The sequence below is a fragment of the Pseudophryne corroboree genome, chromosome 1, assembly GCF_028390025.1.
Source record: "Pseudophryne corroboree isolate aPseCor3 chromosome 1, aPseCor3.hap2, whole genome shotgun sequence".
NCBI lineage: Eukaryota > Metazoa > Chordata > Amphibia > Anura > Myobatrachidae > Pseudophryne > Pseudophryne corroboree.
Genome location: NC_086444.1, coordinates 304681938 through 304697284, shown reverse-complemented (window position 1 = coordinate 304697284; position 15347 = coordinate 304681938). Strand labels below are relative to the sequence as shown.

The window sequence follows — 15347 nt, the reverse complement described above, 5'->3', positions numbered from 1 at the left end:
CATAGGTAAGTATGTGTGTGTCGACGTATGAAATAAAGTTTTACTTTCACGGTGTCTGTCTCCTGTTTTTATTTGGGTATTTTTTTTCCAGTAGTACTACAGCTACCAGCGGGCCCGTTTTTCTCCCGCATGCTGGTACTTGTGGTTCTCCAAGTACCAGCTTGCGGGGGAGGCTTGCTAGGACTTGTAGTACTACTGGGAAAAACAATATTCTTGTCATTTTACTCAAGGCTATCAGCCTCCCATCCGCAGCCATTGGATGGGGGGGACAGCCTCGGGCTTCACCCCTGGCCCTTGGGTGGCTGGGGGGGGGGACCCCTTGATTGAAGGGTACCCCGGCCAGGGGTGACTAGTTGGATATTTAATGCCACGGCCGCAGGGCACTGTATAAAAGTGACCCCCGGCTGTGGCATTATCTGTCCAGCTAGTGGAGCCCGATGCTGGTGTGAAAAATACGGGGGACCCCTACTCTTTTTGTCCCCCGTATTTTTTGCACCAGCATCAGGCGCAGAGCCCGGTGCTGGTTTTAAAAATACGGGGGATCCCCTGTCAAATTTTTCCCCGCATTTTTAGAACCAGGACCAGCTCGAAGAGCCCGAGGCTGGTTATGCTTTGGCGGGGGGACACCACGCCATTTTTTTCAGGGATTTTACCATTCCATTCAAAAAAAAAAAAAAAAAAATATTATTTTTAAAAATATATAAATAATACTTGTGCCTCCAAAAAAGACAAACCAAGTACCTAATCCCTTCTAATATAAATAGATATGAAGAGAGAGTTTTTTTAGGTCAGTGCGCTTATTCTCGCGTCCAAATGTTCCTTTAAAGGAAGGGGTCGTCAGAAAGTTCTGCTGTTTAGATTTAGTCAGTCGTGGATACTCCGTTAATAGACACCTCCCAAGCTTCTTTGGTGGCTGCTCAGTTCTTCAAAATACGACTTGGGTATGTTCAGTCAAGCAATTCTGTGAAGGCAGGGGAGAAGAACAAGCGCCATATGGTGTAGTATTTTAGAATAAATGGGAGCGGTAGATATGTATATAAAATGTAAGTACCGGATAGATTCTTGAGATTAGGCTTGTCTGTCTCAATAAATTCTTTGTGGCTGTTCCCCACCTAGGAAACAAAGATCATCGCCATATGGTGTAGTAACCTCAAATATATCTTGGGGTGCCCACCCCTATATTTCATGCGTACCAAAAGAAAGATTCAATATAGCATATAGGATATTCTTATATCCTGGTGGATCAAGTCGGTCCAGTGAGATGTAATGGCTGAATCAATTGCCTGCCACTGCCTTATGTAATATCAATAAAGTTTTTAATCAACAAAAATAATAATACACAAATTCAAATAAATCAAATCAAAAATCTTAGCTGATTGGTATAGGCAGTAGGCAGGTCAGTCTCAACGCGTTTCGCCTCCAGGGCTTCCTCAGGAGAATACATTCTATCAGAAAGTGCACATATTTATAGTACTTTCAGTTTCATTATCGCCCGCACTTCCGGTTCGCGTCATTTCCGGAACCGGAAGTGCTCGGTCCGACTTTTAATCTAAGTGCATTAATAGTTTCACATTTACCATTATAGTACATTGGTGGTGCAGTGTTAAGGGTAGTCTTAATGGTATTCTTATGTGGGCAGAGCATGGTGGACGCACAATCCGTGTGCTCCGTGAAACCGGAAGTGACGCGGCTCGTCCCGGCCACTGCCGCACCACTTCCGGTCTAACAAGCGTGCGTTCCAGCTGTATTACCAGGCACATCCTGTTGATGGTTGGCAAGATGGTTGGCGGAAGTGCCAATGAATAACGTTGTGATTGTATTAAGAGAGGCAATAGAGAAATAAAATATCGTCACTAATACTCAGCAGCAATGATGCAAATATATAGAATAGACTAAGATACATAGATGATTTAAAAGAGATAAAAGATATAAAAGTGCCAGATAAATATATATATGTATATAAAAAACTTTTTTAACATAAAATACAGATATGTAAAATATATGTACATATGTATGTGCAGAATAAATATATATATATAAATGAGAACAATGGGTACTATAACACCACATGAATATGCAGATGTACCATACTCCCAGGTACATTTCTTATGGGATTTACATTCCCAGGTACGTTTCTTGTGGGATGCGGAACAATAGCCGAAGGTATACATATATAACATGTAAAAGAAATATAAAATAATTAATAAATATTAAATGGTCCCAGGGAAGATTAATACTCATTTTGGGAAATATATTGAATCCTATAGTGCTATAAGAGCTATTCGTCAGCGAGCCCGCGGCACAGAAAAGGAGCTTCAGTGTACCTCATAGGAAGGGGGCAATCTCGTAGCCTTCATTATGGCCACGAGGTTGGAGGGTGTTTAAAGTGAAAATCCAGAACATTTCCCTTTGGGATAACTTTTTTAGTAAGTCCCCTCCTCTGGGCCCTAATTTAACGTGTTCAATGGCTCTGAAGGTAAATGTATCCAGGCTGGAATTGTGGGCTTCAGTAAAATGTCTGGAGAGTGGATGACTTTCAATTTTGTTTTTAATATTACGTACATGTTCTTGGATGCGTAGTTTTAGGAGTCTTTTGGTCTTTCCCACATATTTACGATGGCATCCACACTCTATCACATATATGACCGAAGACGTATTACAGTTAATGAAGTCCTTCATGTTAAATTCTTTGGTTTGTTCAGAGTTAAAAAAGGATCTCCTATTTGGGTGGACGAATTTACACATGATGCAATGTCCGCATTTATACATGCCTTTACACCTGGGAAGACTTGCGGTTGTGGTTTCCTTGTTTCTTATCATGCTTGGTGCCAAGATTTCCTTAAGATTCTGGGACTTTCTAAATAAAACTTGCGGGCGTTCTGGTAGGATGTCTCTCAGCACAGGATCCAATTTTAGAACGTGCCAATGTTTTGAAAAGGACTTTCTGATTCGGGTCTCTTCGCAGCTAAATTGAGTAATAAACGGTACTGAATAGCTCTTGCTTGCTTCTTTCTTCTTTGGATGAATGAGGGTTTTTCTGTCCAGTTCTTTGCCCCGATCTATTGCCTCTTTGATGATCCTTTCCGGATAACCCCTTTCTCTGAATCTATCTGCATAGATTAGGGATTGTTCAGTGAATGTTTCGTGTGTTGTGCAGTTTCTTCGTAACCTGTACATAGTTGAGAATGGGATGTTGTTTTTCCATTTAGTAGCATGACTGCTATTATAGTGCAGATAGCTGTTGGTGTCGACGGTTTTTACAAAATTCTTCGTGATTACTTTCTCTCCGTCGTAGCTTAAAATCAGGTCCAAAAATTCAATGTGGCTCTTATTTATTGTACTGGTAAATTTCAGATTAAAATCATTAATACCGATATACTCCATAAAACCTTTAAAACTCTCTAGATCGCCATCCCAGACCATGATAATGTCGTCTATGTACCGTTTATAGAACCGGATATTCCCTTCAAATAAAGCATTATTGTAGACAAACCTTTGTTCCCACGTGCCCATTAAAATATTGGCATAACTAGGGGCAAAAACTGTCCCCATCGCGGTGCCGCAGACTTGTAAAAAGAAAGTGTCTTGGAACTTAAAATAATTATGAGTTAAAATGAATTGGATTAGGGAACATATGAATTCGCAGTGGTCCTGAGTGATCTTTGAATCGGTCTCCAGTTTGTCTCGGCATGCTTTTATTCCCTTTTCATGGGTAATGCTGGTATAGAGAGCTTGTACATCGATAGTAGTCCATAAGTAAGTATCTTTCCACTGGATTCCCATGTTTTAACGCAGCCACAGATTTCACTACTCAGTAAGGGTATAACATTTGCTCCGTCAAAGAAACCAGACAAGTTTCAGACTTTTAAATACGTCCGTAACCTCACTCTCAAGCGACACTTTGCCAGACAAGATACAGCCATCCAGACGAATTACAATACATCAAAATCTGGACTAAAACCAACATCTAAGTTCTATCCGTTGGAATCCAAAGGATCCTACATCAACACGTTCTATGACCTGGTTAAAAGGGATCTTATCGAAGGAGACACTCAAGTGAAGAAATGCAACCTCAGCAATTCCGAGAAACACGCCATGAAAGAACTCCAAGATATCGACAAGATCATCCTTAGACCAGCAGATAAAGGAGGAGGCCTGGTCATACAGAACAGAGATGATTACCTTAAGGAAGCACAGAGATTGCTCAATGACACCACATCATATAAGAAACAACTAAAAGACCCCACAGAGGGATTCACGGAGGAACTTAGAATAATTCTTGTTGAGGGATTACGTAAACATTTAATCACTAAAGATGAATTTCAGTATCTCATGAACCATAATCCCATCATTCCAGTTTTCTATCACTTGCCTAAAATACATAAACAATTGGACTGTCCTCCAGGAAGACCGATCATAGCCGGTATTGATTCATTAACGTCACACCTCTCCGAGTATGTGGACATTTTTTTGAAACCGCATGTACAGAATCTGCCCTCGTACTTGAAGGATACTACGAGCGTCTTAAACCACTTTGAGAATTTCCAGTGGAAAGATACTTACTTATGGACTACTATCGATGTACAAGCTCTCTATACCAGCATTACCCATGAAAAGGGAATAAAAGCATGCCGAGACAAACTGGAGACCGATTCAAAGATCACTCAGGACCACTGCGAATTCATATGTTCCCTAATCCAATTCATTTTAACTCATAATTATTTTAAGTTCCAAGACACTTTCTTTTTACAAGTCTGCGGCACCGCGATGGGGACAGTTTTTGCCCCTAGTTATGCCAATATTTTAATGGGCACGTGGGAACAAAGGTTTGTCTACAATAATGCTTTATTTGAAGGGAATATCCGGTTCTATAAACGGTACATAGACGACATTATCATGGTCTGGGATGGCGATCTAGAGAGTTTTAAAGGTTTTATGGAGTATATCGGTATTAATGATTTTAATCTGAAATTTACCAGTACAATAAATAAGAGCCACATTGAATTTTTGGACCTGATTTTAAGCTACGACGGAGAGAAAGTAATCACGAAGAATTTTGTAAAAACCGTCGACACCAACAGCTATCTGCACTATAATAGCAGTCATGCTACTAAATGGAAAAACAACATCCCATTCTCAACTATGTACAGGTTACGAAGAAACTGCACAACACACGAAACATTCACTGAACAATCCCTAATCTATGCAGATAGATTCAGAGAAAGGGGTTATCCGGAAAGGATCATCAAAGAGGCAATAGATCGGGGCAAAGAACTGGACAGAAAAACCCTCATTCATCCAAAGAAGAAAGAAGCAAGCAAGAGCTATTCAGTACCGTTTATTACTCAATTTAGCTGCGAAGAGACCCGAATCAGAAAGTCCTTTTCAAAACATTGGCACGTTCTAAAATTGGATCCTGTGCTGAGAGACATCCTACCAGAACGCCCGCAAGTTTTATTTAGAAAGTCCCAGAATCTTAAGGAAATCTTGGCACCAAGCATGATAAGAAACAAGGAAACCACAACCGCAAGTCTTCCCAGGTGTAAAGGCATGTATAAATGCGGACATTGCATCATGTGTAAATTCGTCCACCCAAATAGGAGATCCTTTTTTAACTCTGAACAAACCAAAGAATTTAACATGAAGGACTTCATTAACTGTAATACGTCTTCGGTCATATATGTGATAGAGTGTGGATGCCATCGTAAATATGTGGGAAAGACCAAAAGACTCCTAAAACTACGCATCCAAGAACATGTACGTAATATTAAAAACAAAATTGAAAGTCATCCACTCTCCAGACATTTTACTGAAGCCCACAATTCCAGCCTGGATACATTTACCTTCAGAGCCATTGAACACGTTAAATTAGGGCCCAGAGGAGGGGACTTACTAAAAAAGTTATCCCAAAGGGAAATGTTCTGGATTTTCACTTTAAACACCCTCCAACCTCGTGGCCATAATGAAGGCTACGAGATTGCCCCCTTCCTATGAGGTACACTGAAGCTCCTTTTCTGTGCCGCGGGCTCGCTGACGAATAGCTCTTATAGCACTATAGGATTCAATATATTTCCCAAAATGAGTATTAATCTTCCCTGGGACCATTTAATATTTATTAATTATTTTATATTTCTTTTACATGTTATATATGTATACCTTCGGCTATTGTTCCGCATCCCACAAGAAACGTACCTGGGAATGTAAATCCCATAAGAAATGTACCTGGGAGTATGGTACATCTGCATATTCATGTGGTGTTATAGTACCCATTGTTCTCATTTATATATATATATTTATTCTGCACATACATATGTACATATATTTTACATATCTGTATTTTATGTTAAAAAAGTTTTTTATATACATATATATATTTATCTGGCACTTTTATATCTTTTATCTCTTTTAAATCATCTATGTATCTTAGTCTATTCTATATATTTGCATCATTGCTGCTGAGTATTAGTGACGATATTTTATTTCTCTATTGCCTCTCTTAATACAATCACAACGTTATTCATTGGCACTTCCGCCAACCATCTTGCCAACCATCAACAGGATGTGCCTGGTAATACAGCTGGAACGCACGCTTGTTAGACCGGAAGTGGCGCGGCAGTGGCCGGGACGAGCCGCGTCACTTCCGGTTTCACGGAGCACACGGATTGTGCGTCCACCATGCTCTGCCCACATAAGAATACCATTAAGACTACCCTTAACACTGCACCACCAATGTACTATAATGGTAAATGTGAAACTATTAATGCACTTAGATTAAAAGTCGGACCGAGCACTTCCGGTTCCGGAAATGACGCGAACCGGAAGTGCGGGCGATAATGAAACTGAAAGTACTATAAATATGTGCACTTTCTGATAGAATGTATTCTCCTGAGGAAGCCCTGGAGGCGAAACGCGTTGAGACTGACCTGCCTACTGCCTATACCAATCAGCTAAGATTTTTTATTTGATTATTTTGAATTTGTGTATTATTATTTTTGTTGATTAAAAACTTTATTGATATTACATAAGGCAGTGGCAGGCAATTGATTCAGCCATTACATCTCACTGGACCGACTTGATCCACCAGGATATAAGAATATCCTATATGCTATATTGAATCTTTCTTTTGGTACGCATGAAATATAGGGGTGGGCACCCCAAGATATATTTGAGGTTACTACACCATATGGCGATGATCTTTGTTTCCTAGGTGGGGAACAGCCACAAAGAATTTATTGAGACAGACAAGCCTAATCTCAAGAATCTATCCGGTACTTACATTTTATATACATATCTACCGCTCCCATTTATTCTAAAATACTACACCATATGGCGCTTGTTCTTCTCCCCTGCCTTCACATAAATAGATATGATATTACCAAGAAAAAAAAAACACAAAAAAAACATGTTTTAAATTTTTTTTATTAGTTTCACCATCCAAAGTGTGGCGGATTGAAAATGACGAATTTACTGTCTAAAAGCACTGTTGTCGAATTTCCAAACTTCCATTGAATAGACTTTGGTCGAATTGCAGCATGTGTATCATTGCAAAAAAGTCGAATTTGTCAAAAGTCGAATTTCAAAAATTCGAATTTTGAAAGTCCGTTTTTTTGTCGGAAAGTACTGAATTGCATTGTCGAAAAAAAAATTTTGGCGAAAAAATCCCGAAATTCGACAATTTCGGGAATTCGACCGCAATTGCATATACCCCATAGTCTACTTACCCTTGTCCTGAAGCTTGCTATGTGTGATACTTGATTTAGAATTGTCCTTTATTCCCAATATTCAAGTCTTAATATGTACATCTAAGAAACCTGTTCAGAACATGCTTGTTTCACACACAAAACTCTGCAAGAATGAGATTATCCTTCTTTTTTTGGTCCACATCCAACCAGTGAAAGAAGAACAATTATATAGCCTGGATCTTCTCTTGGATTTTCTGTGTACATCTTCAGTACAAAAGAATTTAGGAAAGTTGATCAAGTACATTCTTCATGCAAACATACTCTTGCAAGGTAGATTATGGATGTCATTCTGCAGGTTTACACGGTGTGCAGACATAAATTGCCAGTAGTAATAAAGGCACATTCTTATAGGCTTTGGTTACCTCCTGGGCAAGCAGTGCTTAGGTTTAAGCCAGGCCTGGCCAACCTGTGGCTCTCCAGATGTTGTGAAACTACACATCCCAGCATGCCCTGCCACGGTTTTAGCATTCCTTAATAGCAAAACTGTGGCAAAGCATGATGGGACTTGTGCAGTTCAATGGTGGTCTTTCTTCATATCAGACTTTGTCTCAATGTACCTGTTTGTGGGTTGACGTGCAGTGACAGCAAATATATTTCTGGAACTTTAGAATGCATAGTAAGGGAAGCAAAGGGTTTATAAGGATATGTGGTCTGTTGTATAGCCAGACATTTGTATACAGAGGCTGAGATGCCAGAAACAAGAGGTCGGGATTATCCAAAAGTTGTGTCACAAGACAGCAGTCAGGAACAGTTGCTAGGTGCATATGGATCACTTGCAATAAAGAAGTGCAGGAGAGCTGGGAAAAATCTTTTAATTAGACTAGTGTGTTTTGACATCATCCAGGTGCATTGTCAAAGGCCTGGTGGGGAACGCATGCCCCATGGGATCACTGAGCTGGTTCATGCGGGGAGCTAGTGGGCGCATTGGTGGGCAATGCAGCAAAGTGCTGTGACACATACTGGTGGGCAAGCTGCCTGAACCAGGGCAACTTTACAGAGTAGGAGTGATAATGTCCGACACATAACATGGCTCACAGAAACCTTGGTATTGCACAGAACCCTGCTGCTGCATCTTTGTAAGTGCTGCTTCTGACACTTATCTTCTGGATGTTAGATCTTCTGCTTAGAAAGGAATATCCTTTTGGTTATTCAATAAAGTGGTGTTTCTTTCTTGCATTGTCAGTCATAAGTATCCCCCCCCTCTTTGTTTTAATTTATAGCTTGTGTACGTCATCCAATTTTTGCCGACTGCCGTGAAGTTGAAAAAGAAATAGTCAAATTATTGATGTCAATTTCATTTCTTTGAAATTCTCCCTGGCAGCCGGATATCCCCAACTGTATTGTTTGCATGTTTTGTAGGACAGTTTGGAAGGTTCCTCCAGAAATCCCAAAGGGAAGGAGGTGCCGTGATATTGAGCTTCCAGGGTGTTTCTTTTTCTTGACATCCCAACTCACCTAAGGAGCTAATCCATTTTATTTTTTTATGGCTCCATGTACTATTTCATGGCAATTAATGAAATGGTAGCATTTTTTTTAGGCTTTCTTCCTTTGTGCCTGATATGTTTAAAAGAAAATTAAAGAACAATAATTTTGTGTGTAATGCATATTTTAGTTTAGCTTTTCTAACTTCATTGCTTTGGTGCCATTCTGCTTTACCCCTACCAACGTTATCTTCTATCATTTGTAAGGCTCAACTCCACAGCACTAGATTGTAGTGTAATAAAATTGTAGCAATAAAATCTAGGGAAGAAAAAATATACATTTTCCACTCAAGTAATGAATTAAAAGACAATTTACTTCTACAAAGTAGCAGGTATGCGTCACTTAAAGACTCTTTACACCACAGCAAAAACATCCACTGATTGATGCAATTAAATCTAAAGATGCCAGAATTCCTACAGATATTTGGAAAGTATGTGCTTATAGAAAGAAATAACATTTAACGTGATAAATGTGTATCACCAAAGAGGGCACATGCACAGAATCAATATTCAAAACAAGTAAGAGCAATTTAATAATACATTTCATATATATATATATATATATATATATATATATATATATATATATATATATATATATATATATATGTCGATCAAGAGCTGGACAATCTCCTTAGAGCACATACTCGTATACATATAATTCAGACAATTGGAATAGTTCCAGGTTAGTTACTTGTATAAACAATTTCTGAGAAACAGTGAATCCAGAATCCAGTGTTAATGTGGATAGAACTTTAGGAGTTTGTAATTCCAGTAAAATGACTTCCAATACTGGGTGCCTATTAGAAAAGTCAGGCTGTATTTAAGCCCAATGTGGCTCTTTAGTAGTGCAAGCTGGCAGATATCAGTGTCAGTATAGCGGTCAGTGCTATGCGCCACCAAGGGGTTAATCCAATTAGCTGCGAAGGGTGCAAAGTGCCATTGCAATGGCGTTTAAACGCCGGCAACGGCACCCAATCTCGCACCCTTCTCGGGCTCGAATCAGTCCCAATTCACACAACATTGCTCTGACTTCCATGGGGTGGCGAGCAGTTTTGTGTGAACTCGGCCTGCCGTAAAGCACGGCACCTGCAGCAATGATTCGCAGCTGTGATGATATCGCAGCTAATTGGATTGACACCAAGTGTTTTAAGTGACACATACCTGCTATGTGTATAAATAGTGAGTTTTTTTTAAATCATTGAGTAGAAAATTTATACTTTTTCCTCCCAAAAGGGCCTATTAACATTATTTTTACTAAAATAATGTGAAAAAGGGTGTTTTCACACCCGTTTCACATTATTTAAGTATTACTCAAATGTATTAAAGGGCACACACAGCCACCGCAAACGGAAACATGGCGGGCCTCCTGCGGCCGCAGCTAAGCTGCGCCGGCAGGAGGCATCCTTAATTTCTGCTAACAAGCAGAAATTGCGATGCGATCGCAATTTCTGCTTGTTGAAGGGGGGGGGGGGGGCAGCGACTGTCAGTATGATGGGCGGCCTTGCCCTGCGATGGCCGGCCCCCAGCATGTGAACAGAAGGATTTCAAATTCTGCTAATTAGCAGAATTTGCAGTACTTACTGAATTAGCCCCTTTGTTTGGAGGTGCTATTGGATAGGGGTGAAAAGATGCATATAAAGTATGTATATAATATGATAGTGGGAGCTAACCAGACTTTCTGTTACGCAGACTGTACTTAAGGAGCATGCTGATGATGACCAGACTCTGGCAATCTCTGGGGTACCTGTGGTTTCTTGGCCCAAGAAGACTGCAAAGGTAAGTGCTAAACCACTTCTCCAATACATGATTCAGTGCTTGGTGCAGCTTATCGCATTTCTGAATTTCCGTGTTTCTACTAATGCAGTATTTTCAGTATCCAGTCTTAAGGGAACCCTAACACCACACATCTAAAAATTATGATTCCAACCAGCCAACTCGTTGATTGGAACAAAAATCTGGTAATGTATGGGAGCAAAGACAATCAGCCGTTTGCTCCAAAATGTCAGAAAATGTTTGATTCAACTAACTTGTTTGAGTGACCGTTCTCTAGGGTTTGGGAGCAACAATCATTTGCCACTTGCTCCCATACATTACCAGATTTCTGTTTCAACTAGTTGGCTGGTTGGAATGATAATCTCTAGATGTCTGGCCACCTTGACAGTATTTGTTTTCCATATGTCCTTGCTGGGAGGCTTTCATTTTGACGGCTGTCGGGATCCTGGCTGTCAGGATACAGACGCTGGAATCCCGACACACGGTGAAAAACCACTCGAGGGGGAATATAACCGGGCCCAAAGCATGGCGAGTACGCAAGGGGACACACTGCGCTCGCTGTCAGTATTCTGGCTGTCGAGATCCCGGCTTCGGTCTCCTGACCGCCGGGGTATCATACTGAATCCTCCTTGCTGGACATATGTTTATTCATTACTGACTGACACATTTTAAAAGATCCACAGATGGTACCAGTTATTTCACTTCTGATTCTGTGAGGAGTAACATGCATTATTATTGTTCACGTAGGATTGGATTTGAAAACCATTGCTCTATGATGTACGACCCGACCAATAGCCTGAGCATAAATTCTGTAACAAATACTGTGCACTTCTCATTTAGCCAGGTGTTTTTATTGCTACAAAGAAATTAAGCATTTGCCCTGTATGTGCTTCAGGATGCCACTGTAATGCAGCATTATGCTTAAGTGCGCCAGTCATCAGTTCTATGTTGGTGAAATGCAGCACCACCCGCTCAGGCTCCTGTGTACTGCCCAGGACCCCTACAGGCTAGTTTACAAACATCTGGTAATAATGTGCTATTCATGCACTAATTAGCACATTTTTTCTATAAAGGCTTGTATAAACAACACAACAAACCACATGTAAATTGAAGTGCATTTACACAGGGGTCTATTAACAAGGACTGAATACCACAGTGACACAGAATGTGGTACCGCCATATTAACATAGACCAATTGCAAAATGGTCTACAAAATAAGGTCCCCTTCTTAAGTACAAAGCAACCTTCAACAGTAGTACGTAATAAACTAGCAGGGGTGGAGAGACCACACATGACCCCAAATATAGCCTTCATTCCATACTGGACATGCACAAACTGCTTAAACCAGTGGTTCTCAAACTGTGTGCCGTGGCTCAGGACACTTGCAGGGGTGCCCTGGGTTGGTGGTCCAGGACCAATTCAAATTATTTATGGTCAATGTAATAGTCAAACCCAGTCACTCATAAAGTATGTGGACAAACAGAAGCAAATCATGTCTCAGTCACCACATACAGTAACTGAACCTAAGGATGACCTATTAACACAATTTACTTAATTTAATATTTATTTCTAAATTTCTTAGTAAGAAACTTTTGGCCTAGGGGTGCCGTGATAAAATTCTGATACTCTAGGGTGCCATGATTCAAAAAAGTTTGAGAACCCCTGGCTTAGACTGTTTGTGCCCAGTGACTTTTGTGCTGGTTTCAGTAAAGTGTATGGGCATAAATGGTAGATTGTGCATTCACACTACAATTTGGATGCTGGACCACATGGTAAGTATACAGGACAGAAGCCTAATAGCAGGCTTAAGGGGGGTGCATACTAGGCGATTTCAGCCTAAATGAGAAACAATAAATGTTATAGTTTATTTTTAGGCTTATATTGTCCAGTGTGTATGGGGTAATATTGGTGACCGATGAACGATGCGCGCTTCCGCACGTCGTTCAGCGATCACCAATATTGAGCTGACATGCAGCTCAACCCGTCAGTGTCAGGCTGAGCTGTATGTCCGGGAATGCTGGCAGTGACGTCACTGAACGCTATTGTTGAATGATAACGTTCAGTGTGTATGCGCTATATCGTTCAACGATATAGTTGTCCATTGCTGGCAATTCCCCATCGCACAGTGTGTACCCGCCTTTCACTAATAACCCATAATGGAAAAGATATAGTTCTGTGCAGAAATCTTCCTTTTTTTGTTAGTATTTGAGTGCTAAATATATTTATCCTAATTTGCTACCAAAAGCAAGTAATAATAGCTCCTACCTACTTTTACAAAGATATGGATTATGCATTTGGAGGTGATTTACATAGTGTATGTGTAAAAATGGTGGTATGGTTATACAGGGTGACGTAACTGGTCTAGAAGGGGTTAAAATATATACTGTACGTGTGACAAGTACTGTATAGTTAATATATGCAGCATCCTTAGTGCGATGAGCAGGCTGGCACACACATGAATGATGCAGAGGGAGGAGGCGGGTCGTCAGCCTTTGTGCTGCTGCTGGAAGAGCTCAGTCTCCAGGCACACCGACAGCAGCAGCGCTGTGTATTCTGGAAGCACGGCCCAGAGCACACGTTCCCGGCTGCCCGCACACACTCTACCTGCTGTCCTCCATCCTGCTGCTGCTGGCGGCAGCTCTCTCCGCCAAGCCCCGGGCGCTGATTGGCGAGCAGCAGGTGGCAAACCCTTTCCTGGGCCGAGCTCATGAATACTCAGCAGCCTAGCAGCCCTCCTCCCCTTTGTGCAAGCAGTGTGTTCCTCCAGCGGCAGCCCTCCTCCTCCTCCGCCTCCCTCCACTGCCCGTGCAGGCTCCGTAGTCTGCAGCAGTGTCCCTGCTTTATGTCACACTGGGCCCGGAGGAGGAGACATGGCCCTTTCTCTGAGCAACGATGATGAGGAATACGACTCTGAGCAGGATCAGGTCGGTGCCTGTGCATGCTAGTCCGTGTATTGCGCTCCGATCAGTGTGGGGGAAACGGGGGTTTAGTTGAGAATACATTGGAGGTGGGGGAGGGACTTACCATGAGCATTTAATGATCTGTCGCCTTCAATGGGGCTTTCCGTTCTATGTTTATTTATTCCACCTCTAATGTGCTGTATAGTAACTGGTCTTACCGTCTTGTCACACTGGTGTGCTGGTAATGCTCTCGCTTGTCCCTCGTAAAAATGGTTGTGTGTGTGTATATCGATCTTGCTAGGCAGGGTAGTGCTGCTATTCGTGGGCATGTGAATCTCCCATCACTGGCACACATCAGCGGTGTGAATATTTAATGAGTGCCAGTTAATCATTCAGAATCAGGATGTGAGCAGCATTGCTTACACACCAAGTGCTATTTCGTTAGCTGAAGACACGTGACATCATCTTAAGTTAAGTGACATGCTTATGACATGCTACTGCCTGACATAGGGAATGTACTGTGGTTTCCCACTATTACTGTCATCACTTGTGCTTGAACACTGAAGGTCTTAAAACTTAAATTCTTGACTTTGTTAGTCTTGACCTTGTACTGACAGTAAAGATAATTAGAGCTGCTCCACAACCTGAGCAGGCAGCTCTCCCCCACCTGAGCAGGCAGCATGTGTATTGTACCTCCCAACATGACCCTCTCCAGGAGGGACACCGTGCTCTGCTTCTGGACTTTTCTCTTAATGTATGCTTGCCATCACCTGTGTTGAACAAGTTAATGCACAGGTTCTCAAGCTCGGTCCTCAGGACCCCACACGGTGCATGTTTTGCAGGTCTCCTCACAGAATCGCAAGTGAAATAATTAGCTCCACCTGTGGAGCTTTTAAAATGTGTCAGTGAGTAATTAATACACCTGTGCACCTGCTGGGTTACCTGCAAAACATGCACTGTGTGGGGTCCTGAGGACCGAGTTTGAGAACCCCTGGGTTAATGGATAAGATAGATGTTTCAGCACAGGTGCTGGCAATCATACAGTAAGAGGGAAACCAGGAGCTGAACATTGTGTCCCTCCTGGAGAGGGTCATGTTGGGAGGTATGTTGTATGGTTACCTGCTCTTGTTTGGACTGCTGGTATCATTTGTGCTTCTTTCCTGAGTAAAGTATTTTTAAAGCGTCCTCAATTTACATCTGTGCCCAGTTTTAGGATACACTCCTAGCTATGGGTTGTAACTAGGGTTGCGACCTCTTCTCTTTAATTCTGGACACATTAATTACACAGGTTCTGTGGCTGGCTGACTTCAAGACTCCATTTCACCTGGTTTTAATCGGCCACAGAACCTGTGTAATTAATGTGTCCAGAATTAATGGGATGAGGTGGCAACCCTAGTTGTAACGTTTTCTGTAACTCATTGAAATCCAAACAATGAATAGATATGTTT

The 15347-nt window shown here is 41.4% G+C and overlaps 1 protein-coding gene across 11 annotated transcripts in view; it reads left to right on the top strand.

Annotated features, from left to right (window-relative positions):
- The window catches only part of KDM2B (lysine demethylase 2B), a 473004-nt gene that overhangs the window by 318736 nt on the left and 138921 nt on the right, over positions 1-15347 (top strand). For all 11 annotated transcript variants that reach the window (XM_063964438.1, XM_063964435.1, XM_063964434.1 and 8 more), the window contains one exon: positions 10916-11002. In XM_063964438.1, coding sequence (XP_063820508.1) covers positions 10916-11002 — 87 coding nt within the window. The remainder of the gene's footprint in view (positions 1-10915; positions 11003-15347) is intronic.